The sequence below is a fragment of the Trachinotus anak genome, unplaced genomic scaffold (assembly GCF_046630095.1).
Source record: "Trachinotus anak isolate AG129_WGS33_773 ecotype Australia unplaced genomic scaffold, CSIRO_AGI_Tana_v1 ptg000012l, whole genome shotgun sequence".
Classification (NCBI taxonomy): Eukaryota; Metazoa; Chordata; class Actinopteri; order Carangiformes; family Carangidae; genus Trachinotus; species Trachinotus anak.
In genome coordinates, this window is record NW_027273863.1 from 23,144,109 (window position 1) to 23,168,500 (window position 24,392).

Here is a 24,392-nt window from a genome sequence, read left to right on the forward strand (position 1 = left end):
GACTTGCTCTTCACACAGCTTCTATTCTGCAGACTCTAGTTTGTACCATTGTCATGTTTGTGGGATGAAAAGCCCGTCTGCAGATTGCAACAGTCTGTTCTGCCCGGGAAAGGGAAGCTTCGTGAGTGGCTTCCCTCTTGTGGCTCTGCAGCTTTGAAGATTTCTGCAGCACATCTGAACACTCAGTTCAGATTTCCCTGCAAGTGCTCGGTTTGAAATATACATTTTTGAGGGCAGCCCCCGCTCACGTTATCACTGTGTGTCTCTGTCGGCTGCAAAACAACCAGCAGTACTTTGGGATACCTTCTCATCATCTCACCTCGTTTCATACTGTGATTTTTACTGTGCATTAGCATTTCTGTTTGTTCTCTTTATGTTCACTTGTGCTCTTTACCTTGAGTTGAAATAGTTTTGACCCCTTAGCATCTAGTTTTTTCAATGTCTTGTTTCCCTTATGTAGATTAAGGTTGTTAGAGGAGAGGTTAATATTTTGGGAAATACGCTAATTTTCTTGCTGAGAGTTAGCTGAGAAAACTCTCAGGTCTGCAGGGTAATTGTGTGCGATAAATAACCTAGCAGCAGGTTAGCTGAGCGTAATATAAATACTGGAAACAGGCTGGAAGCAGCCACCCTGGCCCTGTCCAGCACCTCTAAAACTCACTGATTTACACATTATAACTCGTTTGTTTCATCTGTACAAAAACTAAAATGTAAAAATTACCTGTAAATCCACAAATAGTTTTTTTTACTTTCTAATTTTTGCACAGATTAAACAAATGAGTTAGAACAGCTACGAGCCAGTGAGCTTCAGAGGCGCTGCAAATGATGTCACCTTTAGACTTTGGCTAGCTGTTTCCCCCTGTTTCCAGTCTTTATGCTAAGCTAAGCTAACTGCCGCCTGGCTCCAGCTTCATATTGAATGGACAGATATGACAGTGGCAATTTTTCTATCTAATGCTAAATCTAAGAAATTAATTAATTATGCATCAGTGGAACCAAGTGTACACAATTTGTTTTTAATAGAATACAATGTACAAAAATCCTCTTTTTCCACTCTTTCTCTCAGACAGTTGCTCATATACAGTCTGTCTAATCTTGTTCCATCTCTTCATTAAACCAAAATGACGCGTGAAACTGAATGAAATACTCAAACTTAAGATTCTGGGAATAGGCCTCATGCATCATTTAAGACACATTTCCCCCTAAAGTTAGCCTGATGTATCTGGTGTCTTTGGGGAATTTTAGATTTTCTCTGGAATTATAAATAAAAAACTGTGGGTTTGAACAAAGTTTAGAAAAACAACTTGAGTTTGTAAAGACTGACTCAGCAGCTGCAGGCAGCAGGCTTTGTTATTGATGGAGATGTGTAATTAATCCTTTTCTATAAATGTGTTTGGTTGTTTGTTTGTTCATCCAAAACTCATAATGTCACAGGCAGACGCTGATTGATTAGTTTCTAATAAACCATCTACATATGACTTCCAGCATTTTTAAATCTACACTGATCAGTCCTGATAATAATTTATAGTGTGAGGAGGTTTGTATGTAACAAGCTATAGCTCTAGTCCACAACTTTTCAGTCAATGCTGTTTTAATATTTATTTATTGTGGGTGTGTGAGCACTTGGTTTAACTTTTGTATTCATTTTTTTATCATTATGTTGAACTCCAAAATCAAATTAAAGACTAAAAGTTCAAAAATGAAGATCAAACAAAAGAAAAAGATCATTAATATGTCATGTACTGTTTGTGAAGTGATGCCGTACTTTGATCATCTCTTTAAAAACATATTGATCCATGGGTGGAGGAGACAGAAACAGATCTAAACAAGTTTGCTATAGACTCTTTTTATCATCTGAAAAAAGTGTGTTGGGATCAATCTGTTTATTCTCATCTTGTTTTCTTTCTTTTAAACTTTTTGTGCCTTCAAATTGACCAGGAATGAGATTTTGGTTTCCATAATGATGCAGTGGAAACAAATGGAATTTCAAATAGGATCCTGCAGCATCTTTTCACAGAAACAATGTCTCAGTTATAGTTTTTAATCCACAGACTCACTGCACCACGTTTTCGTAGGGACAATTTCTTTGGTAGAAAGTATTTCCAATGAAAGTTGTTTTGTAATTTGGGTGAACTGACCCTTTAAGTGCAACCTTTTCCACACATACTGGTCCAGATTATATATCTTATACTATATTCATTATGTCTTTGTAATATACTGTGCAGGTGAATGACTTTAACATTCCTGTGTCTTTGCTCTCTGGCCAGTTGGAGGAGGAGGCGGGAGGCAAGGTGCGAGGTGAAGCGCAGGGAGGTGAAGGGGAACCCGCTGCAGACCCAGAGTGGGCCTTGAAGCAGGAGCGGGAGGAGCACCGGCGTCTGCTGGCCGAGAGCCACAGCACCTCCTTGGACCTCCGCTGGAAGCTGCAGCACGGGGAGAAGAGGTGGAGCCGCGAGAGGGCGGAGCTCTTGGAACACTTCGACCGGGAGCGTCAGGAGTGGGACGGCAGCATGAGAGAGCTCCACCGCAAGATGGAGAGGGTAAGGAAAGAGCGAGAGAGATGGAGATGAAGGGGTTAATTTAGGAGCTATTTTGACGAAATCTTCCTCAGTGTCATGGAATTGCAGATGTTCAAATTTCCATTTTTCCGAGTGCATTCGACACATTCGTGTTGATTTGACAATTTCATACTTGACCTTGGAAACAGAAGCTGAAAAAACAATCTCAACCCAAGGGCCATTGAGTAGCTGTTCTGGAGCTCTCCACCGAATCACACATCTGTTCCCAAGATCAAGATCCAAAGTGTAAAAATAGAACATTTTAAATCTGAGCAGCGACACAACAACAAGCCAACTCCATTTAGTGAGGATAACATCATGTATCACAACAGCTACTCAATGGACCCTGCAATGTGACCATCAACAGCTGCTTCCAAGGTCAGGAACGTATTTTCATTCACAAATGAATCAACCAGTCAAAGGTTTTGCTCAGAGCTGCAACTAATAATTATTTTCAATCTGTCAATTATCAATCTGTCTTAATATTTTTCTTCTATAATATGTAAGGAGATCATAAAAACACTGGCAATCACAACTTCCCAGAGCCTGAGGTGACTTCATCTGAAACCCAAAGATTTTCATTTTACAATCACACACAACAGAAAAACAGAAAATCTGGAGTTTGACTTTTTTTGCTTGATAATAAAACCTGATCAATGGATTATTCAAATCACTTTCCTGACAGTCATTGATTTTCTGCTTTGTGCTTGATATCATTGTGATTGTTGATGAGACCAAACAAATGATTTAAAGTCCTTAAGCTTTAGACCGTTTAATTTTTTTTTTTTTTACCTCCATTTTCTTCTTGAATTTTATTTTATTGTAATTTTTAAGATATTTTTGTGTGTGTTTAGATTTGAGAGAGAAAAAGTGACCAAAGGCGATTATCTTCTCTGTTGTTCGGTTCTTTAGAATTGTGAAGGCGAGATACAATAAACTCTGAGGATTATTAAACAATTGACGTCCGCTGTGAGATTTCATCAGACGAACTGCAGCATCTCACCTCGTGTGTGTCTGAAGTTTAGGGCAGGAAGTGGGAACATGCACCAGTTAATATAATATGAGTGTGAGAGTATGAACATATAAAGCAGGGCCTCTGTCTGAACGCAGCTCACGTTTACCAGCACAGAAAAAAAGAAGAAAAAAAACTGCTGATGCACCGCTGAGGAGTCGCACACAGCAGGAAGCAGAGATGCATTATTCAGCGATGTTGCAGCAAACTACAAAGCTCAGGTCACAGCAGAGCCGCTCACACTGGCAGGGTGGAAGTGAATGAGCAGTGGCTTAACTCCTTTAACCTTAGCAAGGCGCTTAACACTGAATATTACAGGTCGGTTGCTGAGTGTCGAGGAAAACACATGAAGAGAACAGATTGTGTGTCAGTTTAATTCCAGGAAAGCGAACTGTTGCATATTTGGCTTAAACCTGACGCTGCTTAATGAATTATAGTGTAAATCTAGAGAACCACACCAGAGCCTTTGATACATCACCCAGGATGGTTAGCAGGTGATACTAGCTTATTGCATATGTCACCTTATAAATTCACAAAAAATTGTCATAGTGAGATGTTTGAGGTAATGTAGAAGGAGTGTTTGTCCACTTGAGAACATGGCAGCAGTTTCTTTTTTTTTGTTTTTTTTTAGACCATTAACTCAGTTTTAAGATTTATTTCCCCCCTTGAGTGGATACATTTGGACACTGTATCAAGACAAAACCTGCTAAATTATGATCTAACCCTTTAAAAAAGTAAATATGTAAACTTGTCGATCACCAGAGATAAAACAGATACTCTACTGATTTAATTTAGGTTTTGATTTAACCTTTATTTAACCATCAAAGCCTCTTTGAGATGAACAGACTAAGGCAGGCTTTGAATCATATTGATGTTTAACAGGTATAATATTTACCATTAGCTGTAGTTTTAGCATGCTAGCATTAGCTGATTAGCACTAAACACAATGTTTATGACAAAATGACATTTTGACTTGATGGTGGAGCTAAATGAAAACAGCACAAAATATCTGCCACAGTTAAGAAATATAGACATTTTTCTGTTTTAATCCTCAGGAGGAGCAAACCACTTTTACCTACTGTTTGCTGACTGTGTTTGAAGTTTGGGCCTCTAATTTAACAAACTCATACCTGTAGTGTTATTAAAGCCCAGTCTATGATGATGTCATCCTCTGCTCGTCACCAGTAAATCCTCTGACCGGTCGCTTCATGTGTACCTCTGTCTCTTCTCCATGCAGATGCAGAGAGAGCTGAACTCCCGGCGTGGCGAGGGCATCGACATCAAAGACGGCAGCTCGGGCCACAGAGGCGTCTTCTCCCCTCAGGACAGTCCCTGCAGCGCCCCCCGCTCACCTCGCTCCCCACGCTCCCCCTGTACGTCCACCCCTGTGCTGGTCCCCACCACGCGCTCCCACTCTGACTCTGAGGCCATGTTGGAGGGGCAGGGGGCTGCCATGAGGCTGAAAGGTCCGACGGAGAACCTGTTCCTGGACGCACTAACTCTGGACCCCCTCAGCGGCCTGGAGGTGCCCCCACCCTCCAGACTGGAGAGTGAGAAGAGGTTCCCCTGCATGAAGGAGGTAACACACACATCAGTCAAGACAAGTCACCTTTATTAATGCAGCGCTTTAACACATAAAACCAGTTTGCACCGAGATGCTTCACGGAATAAGAACAGTGTGTTACACAGCAGTGAGGAGGAGGCAGAGCTCTGAACAGCAGCACAAACACAGGAGCAGGGTTCAAACTGAAGCTGAAGTGATGGGTCAGTGACTGGCATCATTGATCAATCCATCAGTTTGATCCAGACTGAAACATCTCAACAACTATTAGACGAATTGCCATGAAATCTTTGTAAAGACATTCATGGTTCCCAGAGGATGAATCCTGAATGTGGGTAAAATATCTTTACAAGTATTGGATGGAAGCCCGTGACATTAGGTACACACATTCACGTCCGCCTTAGTAGTTTTTTATCATCCCTGAAATTTTCATCCAATGTGAAATGTGATGCTTGGTAATGGAAGTAATGGCAGTTTATCATTATTTTGTGACATTTTCCAGACAAAGTGATGAATGAATTAATGTTTATTAGTCAATAACTAATGGCAGCTTCATTAGTTGCAGCCCTGGTTCAAACCACTCAATGAAATGATGATAAATGAACAAAAGAACATCTCGGACACAATCAAACACTAACCTGTCCTGACACGACTGTTGGCTGGACGTTGAACCCAGAGCCTCTGTCTTTCACCTCAGCCTGAAGGATTAAAACTGAAGAACTGCACAACTCCAAGCAAACATGAAACATCCATAACATTCATCCAAAGAAAGCTTGACCAGGTTTCTTTTTGTATCCACTACGGGAAAAAAGAAACTGACTATTACTGTAGGTGCTCAGGTGGAAACTCATCCACTTAATGGAAATTCATCTAAATGTAAATTATGATTAAAATGTGTTCACTTTGGAACAGCAGCCTTACACCATGTTTTAATTTTAGCTGAGAGAAGTATCTTCATTACCAAATGTGCATTCATTACATAACAGATTTATTTCTTCTCATTTTATCCTTATTACACAGAATTGCACCAGCTTTACCAAAATAAACCAAAGTAACTCATAATCTTGAGGTTTTTATCTTGAAATGTTTGGTAGAAGCTTTGAATATCAAGTGAGACTTCAATGAATTATATTTAAAGACTATTATGAACTGATACAGTCTCACAAATTCATTATTCTTTCAAATATCCCAAAGAAGATGTAGAATATTTAGCATAAATTGTAGTGAGCCAAAACTCTGTGATATAAGTTGTATAATTTGTTTTAATTTAGTGTTAATAGGTTTCCCAGTTTTCAAATTACATTCACTTATTTTAGAAAAAGCTATTATTATTATTATTAATATTATCTTATTATTCTTTTTTTCAAGAAGCTGCTTATAATTTTAAATAATTTTACACTGATGTGTTTCAGGCCCTGAATGAGATTTCGGAGAGAGAGGCTGATCCTGCATACCCAGAGGAAGAGATGGGCGGTGGGAGTCTGCTCAGGTAACCTGTGTGAACAAGCTTCCAGTCAAATTCAGTTCAAAGAGTCTGTTCACGGGCAAACTGTAAAGTAAAAAGCTGCTGCGTTGTAACAGATGCCAGCGGTGAATAGATGATCCAGCCTCCTGCTGCATTTTTGCTGCTCATACATACACATCCATCCCTTGGGAAATCGGCCATTGAATTTATTAACTGTTACTTGAAGTGACAGTGAGTTTCCCCCTGGTGATTTGTCGGTGAAGTGTCTCTTATGGTGAGGAAGTGATCCAGCTCACTATGCTGCTAAATAATTCAGACACTTTTAAAATGTTAAAAAGAAATGAGTTTCTTTCCAAAAAAATATAAAGCCACACTCTTTCTGTGGAGGGACTATAAAGGCGATGAGATCATGATTGGGTTGTTATGTTTGGTTTTAATGTGTGTTTTGTGTGTGTGTGTTCTCTCCAGAGCCAAGTCCGTGTGCTCCATGAGTGATTTCCAGAGGCTAATGGACAGCTCGCCGTTCCTCCCCGACAAAACTCGCCATGGGGATCAAGGCCAAGACGACGTCACTCCGCCTCTGTCTCCAGACGACCTCAAGTACATTGAGGAGTTCAACAACAAGGGCTGGGACTTCCCATCATCCGCCGCTGGCCCCGGTCCTGCCCGGGAAGTGTGGACAGACAAAACCTCCGAGGCCCGGGGAGGGGAGCCTGTTCCTGATCCATTCCAGCCAGCCTCCTGGTTCCTCACCACCAGCGCCACGTTGACCACCAGCACCCTGAGCAGCCCTGAGCACTGCCACAAGTCCCCGCTGAGGGGCAACGGAGCAGGGGGGGCAGGGGTGGGAGTGGAGCACTATGGGATGCACATCCTCCACAGCCCCACCAGACCTGGGGCAGCTGAGCGCCCAACTGCCCAAGACCCAGACTTCCTGTACGCCAAGGGGACCAAAGCTCGGGGCGGAGGAGAGGCTGGGGTGGGAGCCAGCGGGTCAGAGGAGGTGTTTGGCAGCGGGAGGTGGCCATGTGGGCTTCTGGAGGCTGGTGGGCTGAGGACTTCTCCTAGTCAGTCCCCTATCTGCCCCACGGTAGGCTACGCCTCCTCTCTGGAGCTTCAGCTCTCCAGAAACATGAGTGATGACATGAAGGAGGTGGCCATCTCTGTGAGAAACGCCATCCGCTCGCCACCAGGGCCTGTAGTCCGGGACAGCGCCTGCCAGACCAACGGGTTCACCACGCGAGGCACTCAGACCACCCAGACCATCAGTGTGGGTCTGCAGACGGATTTGCTGAGGAACCTGACCAGCAGCCCCCACCGCTGCCTCACCCCAAAAGGTGGCAGCACGCCCATCTCTTCCCCGTCGCGCAGCCTGAGGAAGGTTCAGTACTCTCCTGTGGTCCAGAGCAAGTTTGAGCGACCCTGCTGCTCACCAAAGTACGGCTCCCCCAAACTCCAGCGCAAACTGTCCACGTCCAGTAAGACTGAGCTACCCAATACCACCCGCGCCCCCACCCCCACCACACCCCAGAAGGGCAACAATGAGTCGGCATGGGCCCGCTCCACCACCACGCGCGACAGCCCCGTCCACACCACCATCAACGACGGCCTCTCCAGCCTCTTCAATATCATCGACCACACCCCCGTGGTCTATGACTCCATGCAGAAGTTCAACAAGTCTCCCAGTCGCTCTCGCCCCACCCCGCCCTCCACCAGTGAGCCCAGCCCTGCTCACGGGGCCCTCGCCACAGACCCCAGGAATGTGCAGGAGTGCTTGCGGACTGCTCGAGGGCGCTCGCCCAGCCCTGTGCAGCTGATAGTGGAGACGCAGGGGGACAAAAATCCAGAGGTGGTGAGCATACGGCAGGACCTGTCAGCCCCGCCGGGCTACACGCTGGCTGAGAACGCAGCCCGCATCCTCAATAAGAAGCTGCAGGAGCAGAACTTTAGGGAGGAGAGGAGGCTGCAGGCTGGAGGACAGAGCAGCCACAGCAGAGACAGCGGCAGGCAGGCCGACTCAGACAGAGGACAGTCTGGATGTATGGAGGTAAATATACAGTCGCACTGGATTCATCGCTTCATCATTCATTTGATCTGGGGCCCATGTTTTATGACACAGTGATATTTATGACTTTGCCTCGGATTTGCCTTTTAATGGTTGACGACAAACTTTAAAGGATGTTTGATTGATCAGAAAAAAAAGCTAAGCAAGAAATCAGCCGTATTATATTGTGCAAGATCACTAAAATGTTCATGCTTTTTTCTCAGATCGAAAGCACTGACTGATGCAATGGTAATGTTAAAATATTTAACCCTCCTCAGTAATACTGAACTTTCCTTCAGCTCTGCACATAGACTCTTAAAGGTTTCTTCTTCTTCTTCTTCTTCTTCTTCGTGTGTATTTTCTTCTTCACTGTAGTGACCTCCTTGTAGTTTGGCTTTTATTTCTGTGCTTTCTGTGCATGATTCATGAATATAGCTGCAGAAGTGAAATCAATGATCTCACAGTTACGGAATCATAGTTACAAAGTTGCATATTTAATCATTATCAGCTCCTTCTGTTTCATGCTTCGACCAGAATTTTGAGAGGGTACCGATCTGATTTTCCCTTTACCAAACTAAACCGAGAAAAGCGCAAATTTTACTTGATGAAATCAGCGCTCTGACTCATCGGTCGGGCCCTTTCCACCACCCATTCAGCTGACCTGCGTGAAAAATAAATGATACATCCATCCAACCATCTTTCTGGTCATGTTTAAATGATGAAACAGAAAGAAAAATGCTTTCAGCGTGGTGTATGTGCTGACACGCCTCTTATTTGGCTCTACATAGAAAGATTAAAACTCCAGAAAAGTATGTCACGCTGTATTAAAGCCGTACATTAAAACAATGTACCCCAGACGGGCTGTATATTTAAAACCACCACATGTGCAGTAAGCAACATAATCCCACACGTGCCGACTTATATGCCCACTAACATCAAGTTGTCACCAGCTGCTGCTCACTGATCTGCAGAACAGACAGAGTAAGATCAGAGTCTGGTATATATTTATATATATTTTTAATGGATGATAGTGGAGTGTGTGTTTCCTGCAGTCATTCGCTGAGTGATGCTGTGACTTCTGTGGACATTCGTTCCAACAGAGCAAAATAATGGTTTGCAATCGTAGTTAAGCACGCGATATGTCAGTATTGGGATATAGTTCTGGATTTGGATGATATTTTACTGTTGCTTTGTGTGTGCTTTCAGTGGATGGACACACACAGAAAACCCAAGATCCCCAACAAAACCATTTTAAAAATTCATTTGGTTTAGGGATGGGCCATATGACTTAGACCATGTATGATGGTCTATGTAATTTAATATTACAATGTCAGTATGTATTTTGATACAGTAAATGATACAGAAACCATTTATAGGTAAATGATCAGATGCGAATGTCTCCTGAATTAGGCCTGCAACAAGCAATTATTTACGATTACGTTTAAACATCAGAGTGTATTTTCAGGTCTTGAGACGTTCTATTGCATACGTGAAAGACTTGTACAAAGCTCCAGCTCCAGAGGGAACTCCTCATCTCTGCTGAAAGCTAGCTGCTCAAAGCTACATTAGCCGCCACATCGGCTAATGCATAACACACCCGAATCTCAGACCGAACTGTCGGTGGTTGAGTTGTAGCGCGGGCAAAAATGTGACATCTCTGGTTCTGTTGCATCAGTTTAGATTTTTTTTTCACAGTTGTAAATCTGGGGTTAATCTTTTAATCATGTAGCTTTAAACGTATGAAAATTGTGATTCATCATGATTCCCTGGAGCTCCCAGTGACACCTTTAAAATTTTTTTTTTTTCTCACCTTTTGTCGATCTCAAACAGAGCTATTCAATTTCCAATCATATACAAGCCCCAACATTTGAGAAACAACTGTAGAACCTCAGAATAATTGACATTTTTGCCGCCCCCAATTCTTATGCTAAGCTAAGCTAAGCTAACCGGCTGCTGATTCAGCTTCATGTGGCATGACTAATGAAATAATGAAATACCTCTTAAATCAATGTACTTCATCTTATTCAAGTAAATGAAATGTAAAACATCCTCCTGCACGTTGAATTGCAGCATTGCACAGTAAATAACCAGAAACATCACAGAGCTGCCTCAGCAGAAATGAACAAAGTGTATATTGTCATATTGCCCAACCCTATTTTGGTGTATTTTTGGCTGTGATCTGTGAAACTGCCTGGCCGGACTGTGTCTATCTGCACCAGGCTGTTTTTTCCAGGGCTAAAGTGAAGGGGTGTGTGCTTACTGCTCCCTGTGTGGTCTGCAGGCTGAAATCAGCCGCCTCACTTCTCCTGGTCAGCCTCTCTGCCTTTGACATGCCAGACTTATCGTGTATCTCCTCTTCCTCTTTGCCTGATTTTACCGATTAACATTTCCCGCTCTATCTTCCCTCCCCCCCCTCTCTCTTCCCCTCTGGGCTTTTCCTCTCCCTCCTCCTCCTACCTGTCCGCTGTGCTCTGATCCAGAACCACACTGTCATACTAACAACTCCTTGGGGACTCTAATTCTGCTTGTCTCCGTGATGTAAGTTCCTCCTCTTCCTCCTCCTCTTCCTCTACGACCTTTGGCGGTGGGTTCACCAACCACATGGACCTCTCACCTCACGCCCTGCAGACCTCGCCCTCCTCACCCTGTTCATTAATGCATGCTTCACAGGGCAGCAGAGTGACAGTGTGTGAAGCCGTCGGGGTCGTGTCAGAAGTTGTGGATGGTCATGCATCTGTTTCGTTGTGTTAATGTACGCATGCTCAGTTTATTTGATATATGTAGACCATCTGTTTTTTTAAAGGACCATACTGGTATTTTTGCATGTTTTAGTCCATTAACCATAAATCACGTCGACTGTTTTCCAAAACCATACCATACATTTTTAGATTATTTGATTTAAATCAAATTTCCACCAGTATGGTATGAAAATCAACCTCTACAGATTTGCATGAGATTACAGGCAAATTACAGTGAACAGTTATTAAGCTGTATTGGTATCAGTGAGCACCATCGCAGCTGAGTGCAGCAGCCGTCTGGATATCTCTTTGTGTTGACGACAGCACAGCTTCATTAGCTATAGTCAAGTTTACATTCAAATTTAGTGCCAGTTTGAACTGAATTCCCAGAGAAATTGGCAAAAGAAAATGCAAATGAATATGTTTCCATCTACTATTGTTATATGAATATGTAAGACCGAGAGAGTCAGTGGCAGCGGTTCTCCAGTCAGGTGCATTAAATCATTGCAGGAGAAAAGAGAGTGAAACATGTCGTCATTAAAAGAAAGCCAGTCAAACCTCTAACAACCAAAAATAACATGGAAAACAGAAATATTAATGTTTTTTGTGTAATAATTTACATTAAAGGAACATTATAATTTCAGTCGGAGGCTTCATGTACGTCACAATTTATTCGCTGTTTCCTCTGCACTTTTATGGATACACCAACCCAAACGCAAAAAAGCGTAAAAAGCATAAAAACTTTTGAGATATTTCTCCTAATTTTTTTGTTTCTGTAACTTCCTCAGCTCCCGTTTGTTTGTAACGATAAAACCCATTAAATATATCCTAGTGAGCTGATGTTGACATGCTGCGCGCAATTTTACAAAGAATATTTGGACAAATGTGAATTTCGGCTTAGTGTCAAATGTTAGCTCAGGCTGCTTGTTGTTAGTTTACCTGAGGGGAGCTAATACTCAGGCTAACTGAATTACCGTGGTTAAAAAGTTGATCCAAAAACATCAGCTAGCAGGTGAGCTGATGCTAACGTAGGCTGCTAACACTGACCAACGCTCCTTCTTAAAAACAAACCTTTAATATTGTGACAAAATACTGTGAATTTGAAGTTTCTAGTTATCATATATACTTTATTTTAATGTGGCGTTTTCCAATGAGCACTTAAAATTACAAAAACGACCTTTCAGTACAACTCTTGCTCTCTGCGTCGGATTAATGTGTGAAGTTGTGATGGCACCATTACTTTGACAAATCAGCCACAACATTAAAACTGGTCACTGGTTGTACTGTACGTATACAATCTGTGTACAATTTGTCATTAATTGGATCCAATGAAACCACTGGTATGGTCCTTTAAAAGCAAACTCATAAAAAAGACAACTGTTTTGGATGTTTTCACACATTCCTCAGCACAGGTTGACGGTTGTCTTTTTGGGCTGCTTTCAGCCTTTTCTGGATTATTCTAACGCTGTGTTTCTACCAGGTCCTCCTCTGTTTGTCAACATGTGTGCGACTGGATGGGCTGTGATTATGTTTTCTTGTGATGTTTTACTTCTTTGTTTTTCACTTATTTATCCATACGGTGTTTTCTTTCCTCTTCTTACAGTTCCCCCCTCACCATTTCCTCTCACACTAACCAGAGATTAACTGATGAAGACGACTGCTAACACTCATCACTTCCTGTGCACTCTCATTTCTCGGTTATATCTGTAATTTCTGGTGGAGATTAACTGAATTCTGGTTCACTTTGCATGCTTAGAGGAAAAATCCACCTTGGGATACACTTTTATGCAGTTAAATCCTCACCATGGAATACACTCCAGGAGCTATTTTGGGATAAAGTGCTGGAAATTAGTTTTCTGGTGGACCCACTCACCAATTCTGATATTTCCCAGAATGCCTTTGACAAAATATGAGAAAATCTGCCTGAATTTTTTGCCTGTAGTCATGGATTACAGAAATATCAGAACTCCTGGTTACAGTTATGCAAATTCCTGTTTGCTCTATTTCTGGAGACATGATGGGAAATTTAAATCGAAAAATATATAGTGTTGTTATTTATTGAATATTCTTGTTTATATTGGCCTTGAACACCATTTCTCATAAGTCTGAGGTGAGTTAAACAGGATCAAAGTTGACAGACTGAGGCCAGATGAGAGACTCTTAGTCTAAACATGGGGTTAAAACATCGCACAGTGTCCGTGGGAGCTCAACACACTACAACTTAAGAAAACATGCAAATAGACAAAACACAAATTTCATTCATCAATTTGACAACAGATGTGCTGCAAGTACTCACAACGCAACCAAATACAGAAACGAGCTGCAAGTAGCACTGACGACAACAGAGGTGTTTCCAGGGGACACAAAAAAGTGATGAACCCGCCTGGGTCGACTTGTTGTTCACTGCTTTGGTACTTTTGAAGTTAAAAGAACTGAACAATAAGTGCGTCCCAGTCAGGTTGGTCAATTTTTTGTGTCCAATAGAAACAATTCTGTCGTCGTCAGTGCTACTTGCAGCTCGTTTCTGTATTTGGTTGTATTGTGAGAATTTGCAGCACATGTGTTGATTAAATTGATGAAGTTTTCAGAATTTTCTTGTGTTTTGTCTGTTTGCATGTTTACTTAAGTTGCAGTGCGTTGACCTCTCAGGGCCACCGTACCTTCTTACTTTTCTCAAAAGCGTAGAAAGAGGCAAAGAGGAGCGTGTGGGTGGAAATGCAAACAAAGTAATCATGTAACGTTGCTGTGATCACAAAGGATGATTTTGTGGAGGTGAAGAGTTCATCTTAGAGAGAAATGCTCGCTGAAACCTGATACTCAACAATGATTTAGCCCAATATTTTACAAAGTCAGAATATTCATGACCGTCAGAGTCCAACGTCTCAACACTTGCAGAGTCAAAGTGTTTTAAGGTGGATTTTTCTTTTAAGGCCAAAGCCTCCACGGAGAAGTCAGGGTCGATGTGAATTTGTTCATGTTGCTGTTTTCAGTAGCCACTCTGCTGCACACTGACTTCCTGTACACATTACTGGTGCATGATCTGTGGTGTTGTGTGACATGATGTACTAGCATCACATGGGAAATCTTGTATTAACCCACAAGCCACCCATTAAACGACGACTGTATTTCCGGTGTGCACACTATGATTTATTGACGGAGACGTCTGTTAGACGCAGGCGCCTCCCATTCATCTCTTTGACTTGTTTTCCTGCCAGTTCATGAGGACTTCCTGCAGATTGTGTAGCACACCAGTCACTGGTGGATCCATCTGTCTGTCCATCTGACTTATTTTTCCTCCGTCTCGTCCTCTCATGCCACCGCAGCCTGACTGCTGTGTATTTTTAGCAGAACTAGATTGTTGCTTTGTGGGCTCAGTGTCCCCCATCCTTCAGCTGAAATCTAACGCCTGGAGATGAACTATTTATAAATCAGGCCAGTGGTGTGATGTCCCGGCGTGATCGCTCACCCAGTCACACTCTGACATCATTCTGAGTGGGGAACACAAAAAAAAAAACTCACCCACAGACACTTTCCTCTCTTCTTCTCGCCCTCTTTTCCACACTTTCTCTTGTTCATCCAGGGGACGAATGCGTAAAGCTCTCTGTGGTTGAATCTGTGCACGTACCACAGTGGAAATATGCACACGCAGCACTGAACCGGATTTATAAACCCCTTCGTTTGCATTGTTCTGTGTTAAACATCCCAGTCATCATGAAATTGTGCTCACGTGCATAAAACATAACAGCATGTGGATGCATCCATGTTTCCACAGACAGTTACTGTGTCTTTACACCTGTAGTTGCTGTGAGCAAGCTGACGGAAAAGTGTCGATTCAGCTGTTTGGTCATTTGTGAGGCTGTAGTTTGTGGCAGTGTTGTGCTCGACTGAATTCTGCTGTGAAAATGCTGCTTCCTTCGCATTTCATGAATCCTGTAGAGTCACGTGGGGTGGATGGCAGTGCCTATTTCCTTGTGTGTAATATTGTGTGTATTTAAAAGCCTGGCAGTAGAAGATCTAAGAGCTCGTGAAGGATTATAAAACGACAGAGACTTTTTTTTAGAAAAAAAAAAAAGTTGTAATTATGACTTCAACTTTGACGTCGATGCTATTTTCAAGTTGGAAACTGGACATTATGATTATGTCAGTTGGACGTGTACGTGGTGTTTCTGCCAGGTCGTCTGGTAATTTAATAGTTAAGTTATGCAAATAACAGAGTAGAGGTTTGTATAAGTTGTGTAGTCTTAGTTGTGTTTCACGCAGTTGTGATCTGTTGAATTGTTTTTTCTCCTGTTGCGCAGCTCGTGGTGTCAGTGCAGGTTGTCTCAATCAGCGGTCGTGAAAACAGGTGTGAGTGAGCAGGTCCTCCGCGTGATGCAGTGATTGTGAAGGGAAAGATGAAGCTGGTCTGCAGCAGAAGACAGACTGTACATCTTTTTTTCACAGCAGGCACCTGTACTTGTCACAGGGAGGGAAAAAAATAATCATTTCAAAACGATGGCTCCATCAAGTGTCTCAGTCAGCCATGACACCACGACCCTGGAACTGAAGAAACAGAAACAGCTGTTTTTTAATGTTGTCAGTCACTTTTTCCTGCTGTGAAAAAAAAGTTTATTAAAGTCAAGGCTCTTGTGTGTGTGTGTGGGTAAAGTTTCAGCAACGTGTCGTTCAAGGTGTCGAGTTTCATTTGTTGATTTTGCTTCAGTTTTCAGTTGATTTATTTGTTCTTTTTGTTTCGTGTCAGCAGAGCACCACTCCTGTTTCCCTGCTCATAGATGTCAGCGTCATGTCTGTTTAAACTGAAGTAATGAAACTAGACTGTGGCACAGCCCCGCTCCACAACACAGGACCTGCTTTAGTTGATACTGTAATTCAGCTAATGCAGCCAATTGATAATGTAGTGATTAGGGACACTTTTCAAAATCGTTCATGGCGATACAACACCACCACTAAATGCAGCCTCATAAATTACCATCGATCTGAGCTGAAGACATCTAGTTTCCATTTCACTGTTGTTTCAACATCGTTTCAGCCATTTTCCAAACATGCATGGGGTCTAATGACAACTTTAAATATAGTCAGTGAAATTCAGTCAAAGCAACAGTTATATGTAACTATGACCTTTTCAACCAGATGTAGCTGCAGCAGCAACTCTCTTCTTTGTTCCCACCACTGAGTTTAAGTCAGCAGCAGTGAGTCTGATGTGTCGGTAACATCGAGATTTCAAAGATTTACCACATTGGTGAAGAGAAGTTTCAAATTAAAATTACCCTCAGATTCCCTCTTGATCATTATCATCAGATTTTACGTTTTTCATCACTTCAGGTCTGCGTTCACCTGCGATCACACCTAAAAACACATTTTGTGAAAGATAATTTTCTATGTCCACAGTGAAACATTCATTCATTCATTTTTGTTTGTGCACCTCATTTTATACATTTGGCCCCTGTTGTCTCTTTTCTTGCTGTTTCATTCACGTTTCCCTGGGCGTCGATCAGCTGCAGGCGCCTCGCCGCTCTCCCCTCTCTCTCTCTGACAGCTCCTTGTCATTGGCAGGACCTGCCTCGCTCTCCGGTGGCTCCGCCCCTGGACTCCTGCTTCCTGAGACCGGCCCGCCCGGCCAACCGCAGACCCCCCTCGCGCTGGGCCGCCCGCTCTCCCTCCTCCTCCCCCAAGTGGAGCGAGGGCTCGAAGAGGAGGTTCACCTTTCCGCCGCCGGGACAACGGAAGACCATCCTGGAGGGCGAGGAGCCGGCATGAGTCCGTCCTCTACCTCCTCTCGCCCTCTTCCACCTCAGCCTAAAAAGACCCAGTACCTCAGAAACCCCCCCCAAATCTAGAGACTCCCTATAAACGGAGCCTGACGGAGGGGGGGGGTGGGATCCACCCAGTAGCACCAGCTGATCATCGGGGAACCAGAACTTCTTTTTAGAAGAACCTGGAATGTACTGTAATCATCATCAAAAAAGACATAAAAAAAACTACATTTCCATAAGAGGTGCCTGCACACACTTGAGTTAATCATCACCCCACATGTGTGTATATATGTATTTAATACATATATATATATATTTTAGTACCTTTAGTAACTGTAGTTCTGCTGTTGCATTTGTATGAAGTTTACACCATTTTTTTCTCATCTGTTTATACTTTTCTTTTCTATGTCGTTTACGTCGTCCTGCATCAATTCATGCAAAAACAATTTTTTAAAAAGAGCATATGTTCTTTTCTTTTTTTTTTTGAAGCTCTGAAGCTTGACTTGTCTGTTTTGTTTCAAGGAGAGGGGGAAAGACAACACAAACAAGCAAACAAACACACAAACAAACAAAAAACAACTTCTGCTTCATCGGGTCTGAAGCGGAGACACATGATGTCATTTCTGATGCTAAATGTCCGTATTTATTTTTACGTTGGGATGAATGTTTGACTCTGTAAACACGTAGACGATGGGTGACAACAAACTTTAACCTTATGCATATTTGGAAGGCAGTTGTACAAATATCAGTCAAATATTTGCATGCCTTTTGAACACTAGCATGTACATATGAGCTCTAGTCATTTTGTGATCACTCAGCTCCACCGTGGGGGAATAAGAAAAAATGTTGTGACGGGAAATCTCGAGCTGTCGTTTTTGTTGTCACATGATTTGCAATGACGAAAAATAAAAACAGTTTTTAAGTAAATTATTGTACCTACCAGACTGTCTTTGTATAGTTGTTACTATTGGATATGAATAACTTTTTCTTTTGACAAGAAAAAGGGATTGTGGAAAAAATATGAATGTTTTAAACAAAAAGTCTATGTCAAAAAGTCTAACGATCTATAGTCTTATGTAAATAATAAATGGTAATAAACATGAATGTGTATTTACAAGACCTCTGTGTGGTCGTGTTTTATATTTATCTCCATGATAAAGTTCAGATACAGCTCATGATAGATTACACGCTCTTTCATTAGACCTGAGTTTGTGTTCTTGGCAGGGACGGATGCTGACCGTGTGTGTGTGTGGATTACAGTGCGGACCACAGGATTACAGTGGGTCAGGGGGCACAGACACACAAACACACACAGTGAATGTGAATAAGAAGATTGTGTCCTCCCAGAAGTCAAATCCTCTTGCATCATGGTCATACATGTGCCACCTTACTCGTGTTTCCCGGCTTGTCACGCAAGAGGAAGATCGGTAGTAAAACCCTGAACTAGTTTATTTAAAGGTCTAAAAAAAACACACACTCATTTCTAGTTGTGCCTGAGCGTGCAGATAATGAATGCAACTCATGGTTTTCAAGTTATCAATTCATTGTTTAGTATAGAAATATCAGAAAATAGATAAAAATGTCCTTTATAAGTTGCTGTCCTTCAATTACTTTTTTTTTTCTAACCAAACCCCCAAAATGTTCAATTCACAATGATAGAAAACAAACCTGTCTCTTAGAAATTACATTAACTGTACAACTATTTGTAACAGCAAATATCTTTTGTAGGAAACATAACTGTGACTGGATTAAATTTTCTTTTAAAGTAAGGAGTCTACAGTGTGTTGTTAATTTACATTATTGGCAAGTCATAAATATGTTGACACTACACGTATCAGTAAAATGTTCAGAGGCAACAGATTTTTTTTTCCGCCAGAATATCTGATCCTGCAGCACGACATCCGCTCGTTGTGACCACAGCATTATTAAACATTTTACGGCTGTTTCTCACAGCACTTGGGGGAGATTGAGGTCTGTTTTAACACAGAAAAAAATCACATTGATGAAACATGAAATGAAATATGTTTATTTGCATTTAACCAAAACCACAATCTTTACCTAATCTAAGCACTTTTGTTGCCTGAACCTAACTTCAGATGGGAGCCCCGGAATCATGGCCTATATTTATGTTCCTCTAAGACTTGACTTTACAATTACATGAGAAAAACAGCCAAGAAACCAGAAAGGATTTAGGTTTTAATCAACCTGCACAATCTACTTGGCAAGAGACAATTACACTTAAAGGAAAAATGTCTTTTTTAAATTTAGGTGAACTGGCCCTTTAAAAAAAAAGTGTATAAAAAATGCTTATGGTGCAGGATCCTCTTAAGAGTGATGCTGCTGCCACCTAATAGAGACAAACGCCCCAATCTTTCTCCTGGTTATTAGACTCATTTTCAGCTTTTCCTCTTTACAGAAAAAATACTTTCGAAGAATTAAATCTGTAAACTGTTGACTTGTACTGCAGAACTCCACGCCTTTAGTGGCTCTGAGGGAGAACGACTGATGGAGGGAGAGAGGGACGGAGGGAGCAATAAAGAGGCAGAGGCAGAGAGCTGAGGCCTCGTATACCTTTCACAGTCCTGACGATGAATCATTAATGCGGCCCGACTGCACGCTGGGAGCTGCTGATGGCACAGAGTGGGTCAGCGGAGGGAAGAGGAAGATGCTCTGCTTTTACTTCCATCCGACCCACCACTGCTGAATAATTTACACCAGCCCTGAAAACACACACACACACACACACACACACACACATATACAACACACACTCTCTATACACCGGACTCTGCTTTAATGTCTGCAGCAAGAACGCTGTGAAATAGAAGTCACACCCAAGTACAGTAGACGTCCTGAAGCAAAGACGGAGAAGGACGAAGGTAAAGTTTGAGCCACTCAGGCTGAATACCCACCTCATCACAAACAAACCCCTGCTGCTGTTTTTGAACTAAAACCTTTGGTCATTTTTGGTGCAGGATTTTAAGCCAACATTACTCTTACAGGAGGAAATAGCTCACCTGTTCGGGACTATTTCGAGCGGTGGATCAACACACATTTGGGCCGTGTTTAGTGACCACGGCAGCAGGACGTAGGTGGGATTAACACCAAATAAACTACAGTGTGTGTGTGTGTCTGTATATCAGGCTTTGGCTATATTCTGTACACAGCAGTAAGACACGTTTATTTTCGGGTTTGGTATTTTTATGGAAATTCTTAACAGTAAGAAAAGTGAAGAGCATCACCAAAATTAGCCTTTAATTGTTTAATTTAAATTTAATTTAAATTTAATAGTAATATCCTCCCTGAAATCAAAGAATACAAATTATGACATAAAAAGTGTTCACTGAATCACCTCTTCACTTTCCTGACCGCTTTATTCTTTGAGTCAGTGCAGATATAAACACTATAGTAACACTGACACTGTTTTTATTTCCCTGTGATCTGTGATTAAATCACAGGGTTTTAGGGTTGACTCAGGGCCGGACCTATAACTTCACAGCCAATTACTTGAGATTTTCTTGTGACGTTCATCATCACCTGGTCCCCAGTGATGCACACCTGCTTCCAGTCCCCTCATCAGCTCAGGTGTATAAAGCTGCCCTTTAGCCCCAACGCTGAGCCAGAGAGTCTGTTCAGTCAGTGTGGTCAGCACACTCCAACTCGTCGCTCCAGTTTTTCCTGAATCTCGCTCGTGCTCTACCTGTTCGGCTCGTTACTTGTTTTACTCTGTATCTCGTTTTATTGAGCCGACCCTAATAAAGTTTAACTGAGCGACTGTAGTCTGATGAGAAGCTCAGGAGTTTCCCTGGAAAAGATTCATGTCTCTGGAACTACAAGTGTCAAATGTTTGGAGGTAGACAGAGCTCAACACACTGTGTCTTCACAGGTTCCACAATAAATTGCAGACTGGTTTGAGATCAGTCTTAACCTTTTAAAATATGCCTTCGCACCTGTGGGGAGCTCTGGCCTTGGCAGCACCACTTTAGGTGTGTTTTGGTTTGTACGGCACTAACTCTTCACACAACCTTGACAAATTATACATTGAAAGCTCCAAGTCTCCTGATTCTGCTTGTGAAAAAAGGATTTTATGATCTCCATCTCACTGCAACAGCTGTTGACACAGAAGTGGTTCAGACTTGTGGCAATGGCTCCAAAGTGTCAAGTTCTTTTACTGCAAGTTTGGCAAAAATAAATTGACTGTTTCAGTGGAAACAGTCAGTAAGCTCTTGTGACCAGTGGCACAAAGACAAGCAAACCTTTGCTCATACATCAATGGTCTGTTGACAAAGTTGTAGAGTGAGTAATGAGAAGAGAGTTACACTCTCGACTGAGTTTTCATGGTAAAATTGCCTTGAAAATGTGAAATGTGTCCTTAAGGGCAAATATTTTCTGCCGGAGTGAAGGAGCTGAGTGGTTTGATGCAATTTGTTTGGTCATGTTGGTTTCTTTTTTTTTTTTTTTTTTACCCAGAATTTATATTCCTATTTAAGATAGATGAATACTAGACAGCTTTGTGCAACAGCTACACTCAGAAAACCACCTGAAGCCTGACTATTAGTTAGAGCTAAGATATAATCAAAGTCTGTCTCTATGAAACCAGACCCAGAAAATGCACACAAAATCTACCATGATCATCAGTGTTTACTAGAAACTTCCTTATGGTTGTAACCTAGTTCAGTTTGCTTTGTACATCTCTGCAGGATTTCAGCATGTGTGTGTGCTTCCTGTATTCGCTGCACGTATCTTTATGTGACTCGGGTGTCGTCAAATTAGTGAAGAGTTTTTCTCAAGTTGCTTGTGTCAACTTTAGTTAAGTGGCATGTTGAGCTTTATCCACAACAGCAAGTACCAATGTCAGCATGTCCTCCTCTGAAAATGTGACAAATAGCTTCCTTCATGTTCTTCTTTCGGAGCACCCATCTTGCTGTTCCACCAATTCTAACATTTTTATGCCACAATATCCATTTCAAAAGAAATACTGGATCTAAAGAATCATCCTGATTATATGAAGGATAAAGTGCTGACATCCCATGACCCTCTTTGTTGAACTCCTAAGAAGATTTTCAGTTTGATGTCATCACCTCCTTTTTCATAATATATATAAAGCTCCTCCTGAATTGAAAATGCACCAGGCTCCAATTCAATATTGCACCGTGACATAAAAATAGGATTATGCTTGTGATTTACGTCTGACATCACCTCACAGTTCATCCCATCTCTGAAATTGCACGTCACTTTTCAAAGTCACTTGTAACAGATTCAATTAACTGATAAGAGAAATGAATCAGACAGAGGCATCAGATGGGATACTGGATGTTTGTCAGGACAGTTGCTGACAAATATCTGCTGGTCTGAAGTGATTGTTGTGTCTTTAACGGGAACCAACCAGTCGTCTAAAAACCAAGTCCCGTAGAATAGAATCAGATTCGTAGAAACTTTCTAACTGTGGTGTTTTCCCTGCATCGCATCTGTTCTCTGACCAAAACACTGGTAGCAAATAGTTCAGATGGGTTTTTGAAGTAAATTGAGTTTGGATGTTTATCGCCCCTCTGCACCACCACTTTACATAAAGCTGCTTTTCAATAGTTTCTCTGATGTGTGACTGAGTGAAAAAGATAAAAAGAGCCACGTTTCCCTCCCCAGCTGTGACGAATAATGCAGCAGCGGCTGTCTGGGCATCTCTGTCAGACTGTTTAGAGCAGTTTCCCCTCGTGTTCCCAAATCTCGGCGTGTTTGACTAACCAGATGAGACGAGCCTGTTGTTGCAGCTGCTGTTTGAGGACTCAGCTGACAGTCGGATCTAAACACTGTGGATCAGTGGAAGGGGTTGAAATCTAAAGGGTATCAAACCACAAACCAAGTGAGGTCCGCAGAGGGGGAGACAGATGTGTTTCACTTGCAGATGTGTCCAAAGAGAAGTTTGTGAAGATGGATTTGTTTGCCAAAGATTCTCATGCAGAAATGAACCAGTTTGAATAATTTGAAATGACCTGAAATGAAGCTGCAGATGAGAAAGGTTTCCCCTCACTCCGTTTTGAAGGGACACACTCAGGTGTGGTCACTGGGTTAAGACTTTATCGCTGCAAAATGTATGAAAATATGAAACTTTTTTCTGTTTCTTTAAGTTTTTCTATTTCACAGCTGTTTACTCATCAGTCTTGAAGAAACGCTGCGAGCTCAGCGTCAAACTTCTTCCTTTTCTGACTGAGAGAACCATCACCAGTGTTAACTCTTGTCTCCATCACATCCTTTCTTCTGCTGAAGTTAGCATGCTAACCAGCTAGCCCCAGCCTGTCTCGTCACTTTCTGATAGCGACGTCTTGTAAAAGCAACAATGGGGGAAGCTCTTGTCGAGTGACCATCACCACCACCACCTGCTCCCAGCTAGAAACCACGTTTAGCGGCAGAGAAAACGTAGAAATAACCTTTTTAAACTTTTCAAAATTAACATTTGTTTCTGACACTGGCCAAAGTATAAAACATTTAAACATGACAGAGTTGAATTTGTTTTTCACTTGGATAACTTAAAATTACTGGCATTGTTTCACAAAAATCCACCACTTCCCTCTTACTCAGTGGAAGGTCAAAGGTAATAACGTAACCACAGTGTCCCTGGTTCGATTCCCACCAGGGACCTTTGTTGCATGTATTGAAGAATGAACTTTCATGCTTAATTGGCTCTACTGTCTAATAAGACAGGCCTTAAAGAGGCTCTATATGCTGTAATTAATGGTTTATTAATGGTTAATGATTCAGTACTTTACAGATCTATAATAAACCATTTAAGAGAAAGACAGAATTTATCATGCAAACCTGTTTTGTCTTTTTATGTAGCTCTTAAATTCAGCAGCAAACAACTTTTTCACAACTTTAACCTTTTGTCATGGCTTATTACTCTTCTATAATATTAACCATCACTAATAAACCATTACTTTACAACTTAAACACCTTTTTACAAAGGTTTCCTCACTGAAAATTTGCACCAAAATATCAAGAAATCCTGAACATCCTCTGAACAGTGAATGAAAGTGTCTTTGTTCACGGGTTGAAACCTGCTGTCAAGACAGTTAAGTAACAGCATGTACAGTCTGACAAGGATAAAGACGTATTTTAATCAGTTTTTCTGAAGTGCACTCATTCTCCATGTGTCCTGCTGACAGAATTAACCTTTTGGAGGCTCCACGCTGCCTTGTTCGGCGTGCAATCTGTCAAAAATTGGACCCCAAACCGCACATGCCTGCAGCTGTGTGCAAAGGCCTCA

The 24,392-nt window shown here is 41.9% G+C and overlaps 1 protein-coding gene across 4 annotated transcripts in view; it reads left to right on the plus strand.

Annotated features, from left to right (window-relative positions):
* The window catches only part of LOC139629061 (microtubule cross-linking factor 1), a 70,388-nt gene extending 52,138 nt beyond the window's left edge, over positions 1 to 18,250 (plus strand). For 2 of the 4 annotated variants that reach the window (XM_071491414.1, XM_071491415.1), the window contains 5 exons: positions 2,268 to 2,540; positions 4,808 to 5,149; positions 6,544 to 6,620; positions 7,065 to 8,643; positions 16,932 to 18,250. In XM_071491414.1, the coding sequence (XP_071347515.1) occupies positions 2,268 to 2,540; positions 4,808 to 5,149; positions 6,544 to 6,620; positions 7,065 to 8,643; positions 16,932 to 17,135 (2,475 nt within the window). In that variant the 3' untranslated portion in view covers positions 17,136 to 18,250. Of the gene's footprint in view, positions 1 to 2,267; positions 2,541 to 4,807; positions 5,150 to 6,543; positions 6,621 to 7,064; positions 8,644 to 8,864; positions 8,890 to 11,120; positions 11,179 to 16,931 lie in introns of all 4 variants that reach the window. The other 2 variants (XR_011692900.1, XM_071491416.1) reach the window with 2 other exon arrangements.
* The last annotated feature ends 6,142 nt before the right edge of the window (positions 18,251 to 24,392 follow it).